This window comes from Xenopus laevis, chromosome 5L (genome assembly GCF_017654675.1).
Source record: "Xenopus laevis strain J_2021 chromosome 5L, Xenopus_laevis_v10.1, whole genome shotgun sequence".
NCBI lineage: Eukaryota > Metazoa > Chordata > Amphibia > Anura > Pipidae > Xenopus > Xenopus laevis.
In genome coordinates this window covers 140652139-140671303 of record NC_054379.1, presented here as the reverse complement: position 1 = coordinate 140671303, position 19165 = coordinate 140652139, and the positions used below count along the sequence as shown (strand labels likewise).

General features: G+C 39.8%; 1 protein-coding gene across 2 annotated transcripts in view; it reads right to left on the bottom strand.

The window, feature by feature from the left end:
• The window catches only part of LOC108717147 (ephrin type-B receptor 1-B-like), a 186407-nt gene that overhangs the window by 35805 nt on the left and 131437 nt on the right, over positions 1 to 19165 (bottom strand). For both annotated transcript variants that reach the window (XR_005961394.1, XM_018263965.2), the window contains exons 8-12: positions 12818 to 12926; positions 10759 to 10823; positions 6828 to 6950; positions 6074 to 6321; positions 1702 to 1917 (exon numbers count right to left, since the gene is read on the bottom strand). Coding sequence is in view for 1 of the 2 variants with exons in the window: in XM_018263965.2 (XP_018119454.1) it covers positions 1702 to 1917; positions 6074 to 6321; positions 6828 to 6950; positions 10759 to 10823; positions 12818 to 12926 (761 nt within the window). In the remaining variant the exon portion in view is untranslated. The remainder of the gene's footprint in view (positions 1 to 1701; positions 1918 to 6073; positions 6322 to 6827; positions 6951 to 10758; positions 10824 to 12817; positions 12927 to 19165) is intronic.

Genomic DNA, 19165 nt, shown 5'->3' with positions numbered 1-19165 from the left:
AAGAATAAATACCAGAAGACAAGGTGACCAGAGATAAATGGTTTCCATTGGTACAGTCTGCCTCACTTATAGTCTTGAGTGAAAAATGGTAGGAAAAAAATGGTAAAATTCTTACTAAAATGCAGCTTCCTCTTTATTTAACAAGGCTTCCTTTACTGGCCTGGCTTCATAGAATGTACTGATACAGGTATGGGATCCGTTATACGGTAACCCGTTATGCGGAAGGATCTGAATTATGGAAAGGCCAGCCATTTTATCCAAAAATAATTCACATTTTTAAAAAGTCTAAACTTAGATATAATCAACCATTATATTAAGCAAAACCAGCCTAAGTCATGGATAAGCTCATTCTCTGAAAGTTCCCCCTTATAAACAAGGTACAGGTATGGGATCTATTATCCAGAATCCCGTTATCGGACAAGCCACCTCCCATAGACACTGTTTTATCCAAATAATCAAATTTTTTTTAATGATTTTCTTTTGCTCTGTAATAATAAAACAGTACATTGTACTTGATCCAAACTAAGATAATAATTAATCCTTGTTGGAAGCAAAACCAGCCTATTGGGTTTATTTAATGTTTACATGGTTTTCTAGCAGAGTTAAGGTGTAAAGATATAAATTACGGAAAGATCAGTTATCCAGAAAACCCCGGGTCCTGAGCATTCTGGATAGCAGGTCCCATACCTGTACTACGTTATACATACTATCCACCTCCTCCAATCAGATTATAGAAGGTGCATAAAATATCTCAAAATAACATCCTGCGTCCTACTAGCACACAACATACTAAGACATTTATTACGGTACATCTTTTAATTTTAAATGGCCACAAAATTTCCTTTTTGCATTAGTCCAATATAATATGGTAAATACATGATTTTTCTATTGTTTTTTCTCCCAGGTTGCATGAGGGTGTATCAGACTAACTTTGCTGGGGAAGGAAACGTCCCCCACTCATTTGGAACCCAGACGTGTAACAGAGATGATTATAGGGAACCCCAAAAAGGTGTGATTTTTTCGATTAAGGTAATGATCCTTTTTAGCCCAAATTAAATCAGGCACATGTATTATGTATTATTAGCCAGTGGATGAGAGTGATAAAAAAAAAGTTCTCTATATATCCCATTTTAAGGAATCCAAAATTTGGCATGGCCTAGTAACTGGGGGTGATGGCATGATTTCACTACAGTCATGTTTTGCCAATAAACAGACCACAACCCACACTAGCAGCTGGTATTGCCCTGCACTGAGCACAGTTCTGCATTTTTAAAAGTGGTAAAACATATCAGGCTTTGGGTTCATGACATTTATTACATATTGGAGGAACACTCAGTTTGGTCACTTAAAAAATCTTTGAAGGCCCAAGTAGTTTTCAAGAACCATTACACAAGGTTCAGATATATCTGTAGAAATAAGTCAAATCAACTGGACGTGCTGTGTGTTTTTTTCCTTGAAGACATTCCAACAGTCATCCAACTGGCTTTGGCAATTCAGAATAACTTGTGACTCAACTCAAGAATAACTCAAGTTACTCTGAATTGAGAAAGCCAGTTGGATGACTTGTGAAATGTCTTCCAGAAAAAAACACAGCACGTCCAGTTGATTTTATTATTTCTACAGATATAACATGACCTGGGTGAATGAGAATCTTCACAAACCAGGTTCAGATATATACAATAAAACCACAAGGAGACTTACCAGGGAACTGGTGTATGTAGGATCTGAAGTGTCATCCTGCAGATACCGGGATAAGCCAAAATCTGACACTTTACAGACCAAGTTGCTATTCACCAAGATATTTCTTGCCGCCAGGTCTCGGTGCACATAGTTCATTTCAGAAAGGTACTTCATGCCAGCTGCAATGCCTCGAAGCATTCCCACCAGCTGAATCACTGTAAACTGCCCATCGTTTTGCTGCATATGAAGGAAAAAAGAAAAGTAAGCCATCATCCTATCACTAGAATCATTTCCCTTGGTGTCTGCAAACCTATCCATTACAATCGTGCGGACGTTTGACATTTAAAAAGTATTCCCCATCAGCTGTGTCCTAAATATTCCATCTATGGGGCTCACAGTAGAAGATGGTAGGCCAGTCTGAGATAATCCTGGAACTTCATTAGGATCATTAGTAGACATTGTTTTCATAGTTTCGCACAAAAGGGAGCTTAAACCCAAACATTCTAAAAAAACTGTAACTAAATCCCGGAGTGCACATCACACAAAAGCTCATATCTGTTGCCCTCCAGGCAGTGGATGTTATAAAATGGTACCAATCAATATAGAAGTTGCACATCACTGAACTAAGGATAAACATGATAAATGAGCCTAGAATATGGCCTCCTATACATTAGAGTAGCCAGGGGAAGAGTGAGCTATGCCTTGTTTCGGTTTCATCTTAGGGAACTGATTCCCTCTCTCCCAGAACTGGCCTTGCTTTCCTTTGTCTTGTAATTCTGCTCAGACATAAGAGGTCTCGAAGGATTGGATCCCATAACCTACTTTCGGCAGAAACTGTGGCACCAATTAATGTCCCTATTTTTATCCATGGGCTGAAATTAGATTTTTAGGTCATATGCAGCTTGCATGTTGTTGGTGCTTTATCTTCGCAACCACGCTGCATTGTCATATGGAAAAATAATGTTCCTTGTACAGGGCTTATCAAGTCTATGGTGTCTGTGTGTGCTGCAACACTTGTTTTCACTACTCATTCTGCACCTCTAGAAATATCAGTTCCCCTTGTCTGACACCTGCACAGGTCTAGTTGGGCACCTGACCCAGATCCATTGACTCATTAACATTTTTACCTCAAAGCCCCGCAACTGAATCTTAAATACAGGTATGGGACCGGTTATCCAGAATGCTCAGGTCCTGGTGTTTTCTGGATAACAGATCTTTCTGTGATTTGGATCTACTCGAAAAATCATGTAAGCATTAAATAAACCCAATAGTCTGGTTTTGCTTCCAATAAGGATTTATTATATCGTAGTTTGGATCAAGTACACAGTACTGTTGTAGGGTAGGACTACATGACGCTGCGACTTCATCTAACAATGCATTGACTTACCTTATTTCCGTTGCATGCGTTTTGTCGCAGCGCGTCGGAACGCGCCGAAAACGTCTGTGTAGTCCTACCCTTATTATTACAAAGAAAAAGGAAATCATTTTTTAAAAATTTGGATTATTTGGATAAAACGGAGTCTATGGGAAAGGGCCTTTCCATTATTCGGAGCTTTCTGAATAACAGGTTTCTGGATAACTGATCCCATACCTGTATAACCAGTTTTCTCAACAGTATGGTCATTTTTTTCTAGTCACAGCTTTGTATAGCAATGATTGAATAAATATAATGTTAATGCATGTTAATGTTTTTAAAAATTAGTGGTGAGCACAACTTTCCCTTGTTTGTTATAGTTATACAGGAGCAGTGACCAGCTCCATGTTGTAGCTCCCACCCTTCCCAGCTATAGTCAGGTGATCCCACTGGTGTCTAATAAAAGAGCAGCCAAGTTTGGGAGTTTTACTTTGAAAGCAGCAAGTAAGTTGCAGGTAAAACGTAGTCCCTTTGTAAAATGTATAATGAAGCAATATAATTCCTAATGAATCAGATGAAAATTGAGCATAGGACTGGCCAGATATGGGATGACTTTGATGTAGTTGGCCAGCTTAAATATATTACAATATATGGACAAACAATCCCTTTGTTGTTTAAAGGGTAAGACATTTTTAGTAGCTGAAGGCACAAAATGTTTCAATGTCCTTAATATATTGATAATGGGTTGAGTGCAGAGGAATCTTGTATTTGTCTATATGTATTTTGTGGTCACAGCCTCATTTCACCCCTGCTTAATGGTTTTAAAAATTAGTGGTGAGCACAACTTTCCCTTGTTTTTTATATATATATATATATATATATATATATATATATATATATATATATATATATATATATATATATATATATATATATATACACATTACCAAAAATAACCGCACTCCAAGGACTTCTCAATTGAATAACACAAAAAATGTATTTCAATGTTTCGCACCATCACTTCCGTCTTCAGGAAGAGAGTTCACTTTAATGACATTTACTGCAATAATATTTTCCCTTTAATAAGGTTATAAAAATACATATCCACACTGAATTCCCCCATTGTGCTCTTCCATATCTGTGATAGATATGGTCCCTATTCTTACACTTTAGTAGCTTGCTTCCAGTCCTGAAGCAGTGTGCTACTTTTTTTTTTTTTTGCTGTAAATAAGCCAACCATAATAAAAAAATAGAACAATGTTTACACTTGAGCCATTTCTTGTATCTAACTGCCCAATATGTATATAGCACATTCCATACCCACAGGCAGTGCTGCAAACTAAGCCTTAGGTAAAATGCAATCACAACAGGCAGGTAACATACAGCATTTTAATATTCTATGAGTTTGGACAAAAGCGGCTGTGTTTCCACATAACTATCTGCCAATTATACGCACTGATTATCTGCTGCTCGTATCTACCAGTATCTAGTATCTACCTGTATCTAGTATCTACCAGTATCTAGTATCTACCTGTATCTAGTATCTACCTGCTTCCCATGCAACATCATAGGATATAAGTGTAAGAGATAAACCTACATAACAATATGTTTATATGGGCTTGGCATGGTGATAGACATTAATCATTGTTAGAGTCTATAGATACCTACAAGCCCTGCTCAAGTGCAGAGGGATACAGAATTAAAACCTAGGACTCTATAGCACCACTTACCCCCTATCCTGTAGGCTTTGTGTAACAATTTATAACACAATGGTTGAAGCCAAGAGGTTCATTATATAATAATTATAATATGAATCAGGGTGGTAGCATGATTACTTGGACATTAAAGTCCAACATATTCTGAAAACGCTAAATCGAATGACTCACCACCACTTTTTTTTGCTTAAAGGGGTGGTTCACCTTTCAGTTCAATTTTAGTATGTTATAGAATGGCCAATTCTAACCAACTCATTTTTTTATAGTTTTATTTTAATTATTTGCTTTTTTTATTTCACTCTTTCTAGTTTTCCAATGGAGTCACTGACCCCTATCTAAAAAAACAACAGCTCTGTAAAACTACAAATGTATTACGATTGCTACTTTTATTGTTCGTCTTTCTATTTGGGCCTCTCCTATTCATATTTAGTCTCTTATTCAAATCAGTGCTTGGTTGCTAGGATAATTTGAACCCTAGCAACCAGACTGCTGAAATTGCAAACTGGAGAGCTGCTGAATAAAAAGCTAAGTAACTCAAAAACCCTTCTAGCGGAAATTTCTAGAGGCGGTTCTGGTTTTTCCTATTGCAGGTATGGGATCTGTTATCCAGAATGCTCGGGACTTGGGGTTTTGCAGATAAGGAGTCTTTCTGTAATTTGGATCTCCATATCTTAAGCCTACTAAAAAAATCATTTAAACATTAAATAAATCCAATAGGCAATGTTTTATTAAAACAAAGAAAAGGGACATTTAAAAATTAAAATTATTTCATTAAAATTGAGTCTATGGGAGATGGCCTTTCTGTAATTCAGAGCTTTCTGGATAGCGGGTTTCCGGATAACTGATCCCATATTGTATCAACGACCCCCGCACGGCAGCGAAGTTTTTAGCAGTTTGTATGTGTTAGGTTACAGCTTTCTTCATTCAGCCTCTAAAGCTGCAATAATAATAGTAATGTTAATATCAAGTCAAGCTCACACTTTGCAAGCGTAGGCGCCTTGTACTTATGCTCTCAGAGTATGTACGGAACAAACAGGTGTGGAACACACGCGGCAAGAGTAATAATAGATACAACACTTACTTAATCTGACAGACTATAATGAAAATATATTGCAGCATTGGCTTTATCAGGGTAAGAGCAAGATTAGCAGGCAGCGCTGATGTGTGACATTTAAATAAAGCAGATCGGGTGTTAATCCATCACTCGAATGACAGGATGAGTAGCTGAAATCCCCAGCTTTGCTCTCCTAACTTGGGGAGTCTATGTGAGTTTCCATTATAATACAAAGCACTGTAGATACCGTATGTGCCTAGTGAACCTTACCCGTAGAAAAGAATCCAGGGCTCCATTCTCCATGAACTCTGTGATGATCATAACAGGCCTGCTTTTGGTCACCACACCTTCCAGGCGAATGATATTGGGGTGATCAAACTGGCCCATGATGCTCGCCTCACTCAGGAAGTCTCTCCTCTGCTTTTCGGAGTACCCGGCCTTGAGGGTTTTGATAGCCACATAGATTTCCCTCTTGCTAGGGAGTTTCAGGCGCCCTTTGTAGACTTCTCCGAATTCTCCTGTGAGTGGAGATAAGAGTTCATTAAGCACCTACACTTATTTAATAAGAGAATTTTTAAAGGGTCAATGCTTGTAAATGTACTGAAAGCTACAACAGATGTCAACCTCGACAGAAGGATACATCACATAAAAAATAACGTACTTAAAGGATTAAAGAGAAAGGATGCCAGATACCATATTCAATAACAATGCAAGTCCGGCTGTCTACAATAAGCATTCCTGATGTTACTGAAGACTCCCAGGCCTTTGGGTATCTGTGGGATACTGGGAATTACAGATTAACAATTTGGAGGGCTGCCATCTATACATGTGTATATAAGGATCCATCATATATTGTTTGTATATTATAAAGTTATTTTATGTGCGTGTATTGTAGGGGGTGCATTATATGCCTAATTAGTTGGAATCGGCCCTGGGGAACTGAAGGCACAAGTAAAAAATACTGGAGGTATGATGGCTCCTCAGCCCTGGTCGAAAATGCAGATAAACTTTTCAGCAGACCCACCGGCTCCAATCACTTCCTCGATCTTCACAAATGAGACATCGATCTCCTTGGCAAACTCTCTTACTGCTTCATTGGGGTCCTCATAAGTGAAGGGATCAATATAAATTTTCATTCCTGGGGAGCCTGAAAAACAGGGCAGGTGAGCATAGGGAATGAGTGTGCAGCAGAAGTGAAATTCATGCATCATACACTCTCTCGGCATTTACAAGTGGCAGCCACTGTTTTGATTCCCTTGCCAGCAGCATTCTAGACTGTGAAGTTAACAGTGCCCCTAGATGTCATCTCGATTTTCCTTTTGCTATTGTTATTTATGGAAAATGTCCTAATCAAGCCAATTAATGTACCAAGTCATGGATACGCTCATTCTCAGAAACTTCCCCCTTATAAACAAGGTACAGGTATGGGATTCATTATCTAGAAACCCTTTATCCAAATTACGGACAGGCAATCTCCCGTCGACTCTGTTTTATCCAAATAATCATATATTTTTTAAAGGATTTTCTTTTTCTCTGTAATAATAAAACAGTAGTACCTTGTACTTGATCCCAAATAAGATATAATTAATCCTTATTGGAACCAAAACCAGCCTATTTGGGTTTATTTCATGTTTACATGATTTTCCAGTAGACTTAAGGTATGAAGATCCAAATAACGGAAAGATACGTTATTTGGAAAGCCCCAGGTCCCCAGCATTCTGGATAACAGGTCCCATACTTGTATATCTGAACTCTAAAGACAGCCTTGCTGAGACTGGCAATAAGAACACTATATTGAGAATATTACCTTGCAAGGGAAGAAGTAAAGAAATGATATTGCTGTGTTACTAGATGCTAGGTGGCTCCCTACCCACCCACAGGTGTATCTTACCTTCCATTTCACTATCATACCATTAACCTCTATACTTCCCTCTTCGTCTTTCAGTCCACTCAACACCCTCTCATTCGGCACCCATCTCCTTAATTCTATCTCGCATCTCTCTTTACAGAAAATCTCCTTTCTCTGCCGTTCATCACCCCCAGCGCATAGGTTTCTCCTGCTTTATCTTCAGTGTATAATGAAATCATCTTTCCATTATCCCTACAGTTACTGTATCTCTGTGTCCCCAGGTAAGAGAAACTCTGTTCCTTACTTCTCAAGTTGTTCTTTCTGCACTGTCAATAACTCGCACTTTGTTTAAGAGAAATAAATCCGAAATTGAATTTAGTACATTTTCTTTTGATCTGCGTTTCCTGGAAATCCCTGGGATTTTGATACTGTGCCAGGTTATTTGGATTCTTATTAGATTCCTTTCAGATAGGGACAGGAATACATTCCAGAATGCAATGGTTGGACCTTTGTTCAGCATCCCATCCATCACTTCCAATTGGAGGCTGCTGGGTATTGCAGTCCATTGATAGACTGACAATTTCTTCCTCTAATTAAATCACTGCCATGTCTTAATCACTTTTCAATATATTTCCATAGACCTGGTCACATGGTGTAAAACCATGACTGGGACACCAGGGGCCCACCGAAAAATCTTAGATCAGGGGCCCACTCTCAACACGCAACCTCTATTCTCCTAGTCTCTTTTCTTTACATGCTATAATCTATTATTCTATCTATTTAGTCTCTTTGTTCTCATAGAAATAGGGAATGGCCATGAAATAGGCCAAATATTTAGCAGCATTAGGACCCACTGACACCTGGGCCCACCAAGAGTTTTCCTGGTATCCCGGTGGGCCAGTCCAACACAGTGTAAAACCCATAGAATTCCAAGCCAACAAATATATTTATTCTTAAATATAATGACTAGCATGAAAGTCAGACAAAATCACCCTTGACTTTTCCTTTCTGGTGACTTGCCTCGCAGCAGGATTGTCTTTGCTTCTTCTATCACATCTCCCCCCTCCCATCCAATTTTTCAAGTACAGTCTGCTGGTGGAATGTGGGGCATGGGTAGAGACTGACAGATTGGGGACAGAGAAGCACTGACTACTACCTGCAGCCTGACTATTATTTACTGTCATAAGAAACCTATTAGCAGATAAATGAAGGGAGAACTCGAAAAAGAAATCAAGATTCATCACATGTGACAAGGGCCTGCGATTGGAGGCCACAGCTAAGGTGAGGATAGGCAGCGGCAGCCTCTGAGTAATGGACAAAGGGGCCAGGGACCGATAAGGAGTAATGGAGGGAGAGACAGAGGAGTAAGGACAGAGGTAAACACAAGCATTTACAGAAAGAAAATGGTCTTTATATAGATATGGGATTGTGTTGCATTATCAGAATCATCTATCATGCTTTCTCTCCGCCAATATACCCTACAGCCACATAACAGCCTTTGGCCTATTCTTTATACTTTCACTTCCAGTAAATGGAACATATTGAAAGCCATATATTTTATTTCCCTTTAGTGGAATTTAGGGTATAGAATAGAATATTGTGGGCTCTGAACTGACTGTGTTAAGCTGCCATTTCACTTGGCCTTTTTAACAACAACAGCAACCCTACAGGCTGCAAATATTTTGCTTTTGTTCTTGTTTGTCTGTGAACTTCAAACAAAGTGATAAATAGGCACAGAATAATGTCAATATGCATAAACAGAGCAGAATCATAGGCTATAATATATAAAGCATTTATGTAATGTATACATGGCTTAAGTGTGATGATCAAACAATTATAAAAAAAAAAATAGGCAAGAAATGAAAATAGGTAATTATAGTTGACTGCCTATTGTTTTGGTCAGTGTCAATCCAAAATGGTCCAATTAGAATCCAGCCACTACAAGAGATATTTACAACCTGGCAGAGCTTCGTGAGCAACATGTTGCCCTTTAACCCCTTGGATGTTGCTCTCAGGGTATTCAAAGCAGGTGCTTATTTTTGAATTCCTGGCTTGGAGGCAAGTTTTAATGGATTAAAAACCAAGTCTAGTGCCAAGTAGAGTCTTTTGAAGGCTGCCAGTCCACATAGGGGCAACCAAATAGCCAATCATAGCCCTTGTTTGTCACCCCAAGGGACTTTTTCATGCTTGTGTTGCTCCCCAACTCTTTTTACATTTTAATGTGGCTCACAAGTAAAAAAGGTTGGGGACCCCTGTTCTAGAGCTTCAGAGCCTCTCCGGTTAAGATGATGTTTGATATCAGAAGACGAGAGGAAGAATATTCTACCGGCCTGGCCAGTAAAAATGATGGCTGATCCCAATGTTAATAACATGGAAAAAAGATAAATATATAGGAAGGCCGGTATTTTTTCCCAGAAAAGGTGGCAACCCTAGTCACAACCCCTCCCTCCCCCCTGGGCCCCCACGTGTACCTGCCCTGTAGTTGCGGGTCGGAAACCGAGGGGTGAGATCAGGGGGCAGCGCCGGCCATTAATCGTGTCGGTCTGGTACCCGATGTCATCCAACCTCAGTCCAACCCTGACTACATGTAATTTGGACAAATAATGTCTGCATGACAGGGCCAGGAGGTAAAGCATATAAGAGGGCAATGTCTCATTACAGATGTAAAGTGAGGGGTAGGGAAACAAAAGAGGGGGGTGGAAAAAGAGGCTATGCCCAGAAAAAGTTAGCAATGGCCCTATTGATTGAAAATAAGTGAATTAGATACTGGGGTTGGGTGAGTAAAATATCGAGGTACAAAAGCCACTCCAAATATAGAGAAACTGAAAGTGAAAAAGAATAGAATGCAACCATTTGCCTACAAAAGGCAAAGATGCATGGGAAAAAGAGTAGAGCTGATCATCTGCTATGAATGAGGGCTTTGTACAAGATTGTTAGCGCATATAGAGGAAGGGAAAAAACGATAGCTAAAAAATGCATACAAAAATATCATACAATTAACCTGAAAGCTCATATATACACATTCTAAATCCTAAACAAGGATAGAAATAGAATTAAACAGATCAAAAGTTGAATTAAATCTTTCAGGGTTCTGTGCCTCCTTTACCTCTGCCAGTGCTGTAATGTTGCAGTTTGTCACTGTAAACGGCTTCCTTGCTGTAAGTTCTTTTCCTTAAACACAAAAACATTTACAGTTACAAAAGCTATAATAAGTTTCCACCATTTTTTATTCTTTCCACTTCAGTCCTGGTACAAGACACATTACTAGAGACATACACTTCCAGCTCAAAACAGAGAGAGACCAATGAAGCCTTTTTTGGGAAACAGCTCATGAGAACAGATTGATTGAAAATGACAAAGATAATGAGTGCTGGGTCAATCCATCCATTATAGGTAGCGGCAACAGGGTGCAGATGGAGAAGTTCAAATGAGAGGTCAGTGTGACATACAGAAGCACTTAAGCTTTAAGAGAAATTACATCATCTTGTCATCAATCTCCAACCAATCAAGGAGTGAGATGTAATGAGCATATGCCTGATAGTGGATACCAACTCTTTATTTCGGTTACACTGGTGTCAGAAGCAGCCAATTTAAAAGCATTTTAGGTTTAATAAGCTGTTTCCCATTAGGAGGAGATTATCTCTTGGCAATAAATGAGGATGGGAAAAATCAATGGAAAAAGTCTAAAGGTGGCCATACACGGGCCGATAAAAGCTGCCGACAGACCAAGTCAGCAGCTTATTGGCCTGTGTATGGGCCCCCCCGATGGCCTTCCCCGATCGAGATCTGGCCGAAAGTCGGGCAGATCTCGATCGGATGGGACAAAAAATCCCGTCGGATCGCGGCCGCATCTGTTCGTTGATGCAGTCCCGTGATCTGACTCCTGTTTCCCGTGCATTAGGATCCGATCGTTGGGCCCTAGGGCCCACGATCGGATCAGCCCGATATTGTCCAACTCAAGGTGGGCATATCGGAGAGAGATTCGCTCATTTGGCGACATGCCAAACGAGCGGATTTCTCAGTGTATGGCCACCTTAAGGCAACATACTATAATACTTCTGTAGAGATTTTCTCTCTCTACTTGGCTCATGTGGTTTAGGATGAACCACCCTACAGCCAACAGTATGGCAGCTTCTGTTCACCACTGCAGTGCACCTACTGTACTGTATATATGCAAGAGGGGAGGTAGGATGCTCTGATAGTTCTCATCAATATAATTTTAATGGCACCTCCAAACCAATTTGTGGTTAAAGCTAATTTAATTTTTGAGGGCTTCCTATAACAATCAGCCTATTCTATTGTACAAAGTGAGGTTGAAAAAGCTTATGTCCCTATTTCTCTCTCTATAAATATTTTTTCCATTTGCCATTACATCCCTTGGCCTAGGTAGAGCTTTACAAGCAATAAAAAGATCGCTTTTTCGCCTCCCTCAGCCGACACATCTAGGAAGATGACCTAACTACACAAGTGCATACAATTAGTATGCTGCTTTGTGAAGTCCATTAGTTTTACTGGGAGGGAAGAACCTGATTGTGAACTGTCAAAACTGACAGCTGTAAAAATGTCAAACGGCTCATAAAGACTGTAAGGTGTTTTTCCTTGAGTTATGCCTAATGGAACTTGCTCACTACAAGGAGATTTAACAACAAAGGAGGAAACCGTGTGGAGACCTACAAATGGTGACTCTCTAGGAGGCTTTTACAATCCTGAGGACTGTGTCACATCTCTAAAAAGTCATTATAGTTAACCCAAAGCAAGTTGCCCAGTAGTATGAGAGCAATCCACAAACTTTTTTCTTTTACAAAATTCAATTTTTAGCTGTCGTACAAGGGTTGAATGCAAACGTGAATGATAATGTGCCCCCAATTGGCCAACTGGAAATGGTACAATGGGATTTTGTCTTCCTTGAATGAAAGCTTCCTGTATCTCCTATGAGGAACTTTTGTAGACGTAGCATAAAAATGTTTTTTGCATAGTACATCGAATTCTTGGCACCCATTGCCCTAAGACACATGATAGCAATGATAATGATGGGTTTAAACTATAAGGGAATATTTATACAGTATGCAGGGAAGCCCTCTCTAACTATTACATGTATAACAAATAAAGTCTGTATTTATTTACAGGGAAATGAAGAATAAGAATGATAAGAGTGATGTATTTACCTGCTGCATACTATGGAGATGGCCACCAGGGACACAATGAAGACCACTCCTGCTGCAGCTGAGCCTGCGATGAGAGGAAGCTGTTCCCTCAGCTCTGACTTGTAATCCTCTAAAATAAAGAAATATCACAAGTTTGGAAAGGTAAACAGCACAGTGCCTCCAAGAACAACTGTATTACAGCAATGCATCTTGTTAATGCCATTCTGTTGGGTCTACCAAATGCGCTATCCATCCCATAATAAGACAACATACAAGGAGGTTTCCCCAGAAGGTATTCTCTATGAAGAGCGGAGGTAATAAGTGAATTTTGATAAGGTTTAAAACAAGGTTTGATGTCATTGTAGAGGAGGAAGCCACATGAACGCCATAATAGGGAATTTTCTCTACCATGATATTTGGGGGTTTTGTTCACCCAATACTAATAACGTATTTTGAAGGGTTGAACTCAGTGGAGTTATCTTCAGCCCAACTTACCACGTTACTTTGTCAAACTCAAATCATTTAGATATTGGGTAAAAGGTAATGTTTCAACAATCTGAATGATGTGCAAGTTAAGGAGTGGGATTAAGAAGGAATGCCTACATGCTTCCCCTGCCTCTTCCTTATGAATACATGAATACATTGCTGCCAAATGCGGTGCTGTATTCATGGGGCAGATGCAGAGACAAAAAAATGGTGGTTTGCGCTAGTTTTTAGCACTTTGAACCCCGGCCTGCACTTAGTAAATGAGCCCTATATTCTAGTTTCCAGCACTCCTTTTACAAAATGATGAGAAAAAATAAAACAATACATTTTACAATCAATTGTTTTGTGGTTTCTGGAGACAATGACCCCTGACAAACATATAGCTTTTCAGGTGCAGTCTGGAAAAGAAGCAGAACAGGAAGGCTAATGATAAAAACGCATACAAAATAAAGAGATCTTGGAAAGTTGCTTAGAACTGGTCCTTCTTTATCATACCAAATGTAATGCATCCCTTAAGAGTAATAAACAAAGATACTGCACTCCAGAAATAATACTACCATATGACTACGAAGAAGGTTCTTTTAAACCTCTCCTGGCATTAGGGGCTATTAGGTTGACTGGGAGCATGAAACCATTCTATATTCCCAATTCCACTTCAGCCAATTGATCTTCTGGCAATTGAATTTAGCGCTGACCTCTCTGGCAGCTAAAGGGTAAGGAACTCTGTGTAAGGTGAGAAAATGTGATGTTCCTAAATGTGCATCCTGCAGAGAAATAATAAAACACTTCAATCTTCCAGCGTGGGACCAGAGCCAGGTTTGATCTGGACAAAATATTTTTTTTTCCTTTCTTCTTTTCAGGAGCATTTAAGTCTAGAAAAATGATCAATTCACAAGTGTAAGCTCAAGGACAAAGAGCAAGAACACAGAAACGTGCAGAGGCTAAAACGTGGGAGACAGAGGAGAAAGCACTGTGTTTTGCACCAAAAAGCTGATTCTATTATACTGGAGAGTTGGGGGGCCCAGACACAAGAGAGCCCTAAACTGACTTGAGGACGTGTTACTTCCAGGTTCAATTTTCATGTTGCAGCTACATAAGTTGCACCTAATGAATTGCATGTTAATATAATGTTTGCATGGATTTTGTTCACTGGAAATAAAGCAATTCATATTCCATTGACAGAGGCAAATGCGTTTTGCCCGTAATACACCAATACAGACAGAAATGAGTTTGTGCTTTGCTCAGGGTAGAGTCTAGGCTTAAGGCACCTTCTCAATGACCCCCCCTCACCTTCCATGCTTACATTTTTAGAGACGTTGTGCTCTCTATACTAAAAGAGCAGGGATTAGAATTTAAAAAAAACAACAACTATATTTTGGCTTTTAAAGTTACCAGGAACAGCTTTTTGCCATCCCTAGTAACCAGTGGGACATTGTTGCATGCGGCAAGATTCTCAACATGCCACATGGCAGCAGTGCCACTGGCATTGGTAAATCAAGGGCAAGTTACACCGCATGCTACATAGTGGGTTATGTGCAATAGTGCTGGTTAAGAATGCACCATTTTGAAATAATAAAAATGGAAATTTGCACCAAGCTAGTAAATGTTCTCAGATGATTTGGGCTGACGGGACACCAGAAAAAAACCTGGTGGGCCCTGCCAGCCAAGAACCGCTAGCCATGGCCACCTGCGGTTGTGTGGTTTCACAAGAAGGGGGATAAGGAGGGCTGTAAGGGGTTTGTGGCTGGGGCCCTTGGGGGTGGGGGCCTGATGCAGCAGCCCCGGTGAACCTGGACCCCCCCAGTCTGACAAGGGTTGCCATCTTTTCTAAAAAATGTTACCGGCCGGTGGGGGGCTGGAACAAAATGGGGCGGTTAATGATGCAAAAGGGGGCGTAGCCATGCACAGTGACGCAAAAAGGGGCAGATCAACATGCGCACTGGCCAGAAGCCTGAAATGAAATGTAAGTTCTGAGCGAATTAGGGATGGGCCAAGGGATTTTTTTTAAGTGTATTACTTTATAAACTACATTGCTGGTAAATTTGTAATACCAGCCCCGGCCTTGGCAGGTTTTTTACCGGCTAGGCCGGGTGGCAACCCTAAGTCTGACGCTGTTAAGGGGAATTCACATACGCAGTTGCAGTGTGCAAGGGGTATTTTTTACCCATAATGCTGCTTTTCATGCAGAATGTCAGGATATTTGTGGGCATGTGCAATTGCATTTGCATTTTTCCATGAATTGGATTGCTAACATTTTTAGAAGCGGAATTGTGTCACTTCCACTGTCCCTTAAAAATATTATTAGTGTGCAATTCTTTTGGTGCAAGTTTGGTTTGCCTGTTGATATAACCTACTGTGAGAGCTCTGGAATTACCATCATGTTAAGGGTGACAGTAGCTCCAGTGCATCAATAGGCCTATTTGCCCAAGCAGAAGGGAGAATGGAAGCCATAGCACTTAGTGCAACTATGTGAAAGTGCCAGGAGCGTGTTTGGATTCAGATAATTTTAGTGAACAAATTACTATAAACTTGTGTCTTTGTGACCGTGTCCATAAGTGACCCTTGTAATGTTATGACAGTGTTTGGTAGTAATGCATGTTCTTATATATGAATACTCCACTTACTCCTACGCTGCTCATAGCAATGACTAAGCTGATGGCCCATTAGTGACTGGGTGCAAAGGATATGTGTTTTCCTCGTCGCAGTGTAAAAAAACGTTTCCCTATTCAGCTGCAGATGTTACAACAACAAATGAATTCATTTAACAGAAACTTTGCGGCTAATGTTCCTCTCCCTGGCCCACCTGTGCTCAGACGAGGATATGTTAATCATGGCCTGTTCATTTTCTCTACGGTTGGAAGCTGTGAACCTCGTCGTTAATTATTGGTTGTTGACAACTGCTAACAATGAAGATGGCTATCACACTTTAGCAAATGCATTAAGTGCTGAGAAATCGCTTTAGTTCAATTGAAAACTCTTCCATCCATATGTCATTCCGGGAGATTTAAAGCTTCTAATAAGTTCCAGGCCCGATTCGAAGGTTTTCTGCCAGGAGATTTTTCTTACAGGTTGAAGTATGTCGGCCCTAGGCCTTGTTTGCAATAGTAACTGAGTAAATTAGATTTTCTTGGAAGATAATTTCGGACGTGTTGCATTTCGCTCAGCTACAAGCAACAAGTTTAAAGGGAGGGATATAATTAACAAAACTAAAGTGTTGCACATTTTCCAGACTTTGATTTCAATTCTTTAATACTCATCATATATATAGGCAGATTATAGGCCTAACTGAGAAGGCATGTATGAGCCCTCCGCAACAGATAGCTGGCCAACAATTGGATAGATGTGGTTTTCTTTTGATAAGTCTGCGTTGGCCTTTGTTATGATGCAATTGTTGGCCCAGGACCAAGTGACCAGATCTGTCTGATTTGGGCTAGTAAATTGGTTATTGGGCAAAGAACTACTGGTTTGATGACCATGACATATTAACCCCACCAGAGGTGCAGGTTAATATAAAATTGTCCCCACCAGCACTAGGCCATCTGCACCAGGAGGGTGCTCCCAGGGTGGTTGGCCATGTTGAGGCACACATATACACATAATAAGCGAGTGCCACAATTCACTCAGGCATTTGATGTCAGCTTGTGAGATTCACTCATTATGCTCACTATATAACATGGCAGCCTACACTGGGAGCAGGTGACCTAGTCCTGGCGGTAGCTTTTGAGAAAATAATATTTTATCCCCCGGACCATATTAGACTCCACCTCTGGTGGTTAAAAATTCAGGGTGTGGTGACTGGTGCCCTTTAAGGCACACGTAAATCATGGTCTGCAATGGGCCTAATAATGCACCATAAAACCTAATGTTGAATACCCTGCAACAGTTCCCATTAATCCGGTACACTTATAGTACAACATTGTTTAGTGTAGGGTGTTCAGTGTGAATGCTAGTTTGAAGTAATCAATTCAGAGTCATACAGAGGACTGCACTGGATTCTATGCAGGAGGACTAGGAGGGTAAAGCAAAAAATGCATATGCTCTGGGCACCCAACATCAGAGGGGTACCTTGTGGAGAAGAAAAGAGGTGTATATGCTATTGTGCAATAGATATATTCAAAATATGATCAGCATTTTCACTTTAAAGATGACCATCTTAAATGAAATGATGCACCAACCAAATGATGCAATCGGCCCTGCAGCTTGGGGGTTTTATAATTGTCATCATTTAACAGAACCTATGGGCTGTTACACAATACCAGTGCATTAGGGACATATCTGAACCCTAATCCTTTGTTAGACATGTCATTTATAAGTAAGAAACACACAGAAGAAGAGAGCACAACGTGGAGACTCTAGCAAAGCTTAGCAACTCTAGCTGTAAATGTCCACTGCTCTGGCTCTGTATGTCAAATAGCCCTACGTCATTAGGATCATAATGATCCAATCCTCCATTTTTCTAAAAGCTGAATTAAGCCTAACAAGAAATTATGTCTCACAAATGTCTGGAGTGGGTCATTATGACCTTAATGACATGGGGCTACTTGACATCTCAGACTGTACTGTTAGCCAAGGCGAGTAGAAGGTTCTGCTTACATGAAATATCCCCCAATTAGCTATACAGAGGCATTTTGGAACAGAATATCTAAGCAGGAACAACTTGACTACGTGGGGGCCCTGGGTGCTCCACATGTCTATAGCCAGCATTCATTTTGTATATGAGAGACCAGAGAAAGTGGATAAACAAGTATTTGCCAGAGAATGAATTTAAAGTTGAATGAATTGGATTGGTCATTAGCTCTCCCCTTTTCTATCTTGTTATAGTGAGGAATTCTCTGGAGAAGGATAGTGCAGAATCTCTCATTATCTCATGCTATCAGGGAATCTCCAATAAAAGCTATTGTTCTTCAGGCAGCACTGGAGAAAGTCAACACAACATGTCCTAAGGGATATTTCTGTCTATGATGCACTGCCCTAAAAACCATCTGCAACTAGAAGAAACTGCCTTGCATTTATTAGTTATTGGGGAAAATATAATAGATAGGGTCATAGTTATAAAGGAGCATATATTGCATCCTTGATATCAGAAACATGAAGTGCTATGCATCTCGGATAAACTGATCTATTTAGTGCACTGGCTTTGCTCTTTAGGAATTATATATTATTATATTATATATATATATATATATATATATATATATATATATATATATATATATTATATATATAATTTTATATATATATATATATATAAAAAATCATCAAATTGTCTGGGTGCAGTCCACACTTTCAGTTCTTAGAAAGTGAAAAAGTTATTAATTAATAATAACTGATGTTTCGGCTAGCACTCTAGCCTTTCACTTTCTAAGACCTGAGAGTGCGGACATTGTTGTTCAATATATATATATATATAGTTCATCCATGAAAGAGGCGAAAGTTGGATGTATGATATGTACAAAATAAAAGCAATTTAATTTATCACAGAATGGAGTGCAGGTCTTTGAACAGACTTATATACACTACTTTTGACTCTGCACCCAGATTCATCTAAAAGAAGTCCGGATTTGAGTGCGGCTGCTTGGAATTGACTATATATATTGCTTCTTCTTCTTCTAATTTTAACTCTATACTTGGCTGAGGGTAACATACCCCGGGGCATATCAACCAATTCCTCAAGCCCTAAACTTACACAATAAACTCCCCACTCTGCCCCAATCCAACTTGGATTGCCATTGTTTTTTATATACTGGTGCCCCCTCTGGGGATGTCAGAGAAGGGTTGGATCGGGCACAGTTATATAAACCAGAAGGACATCTCATATTCAACCCACGCCACCCTCCGTGACATATTTAGGGACAAGAGCTTCACAAAAAGTTTAAGAAGAAT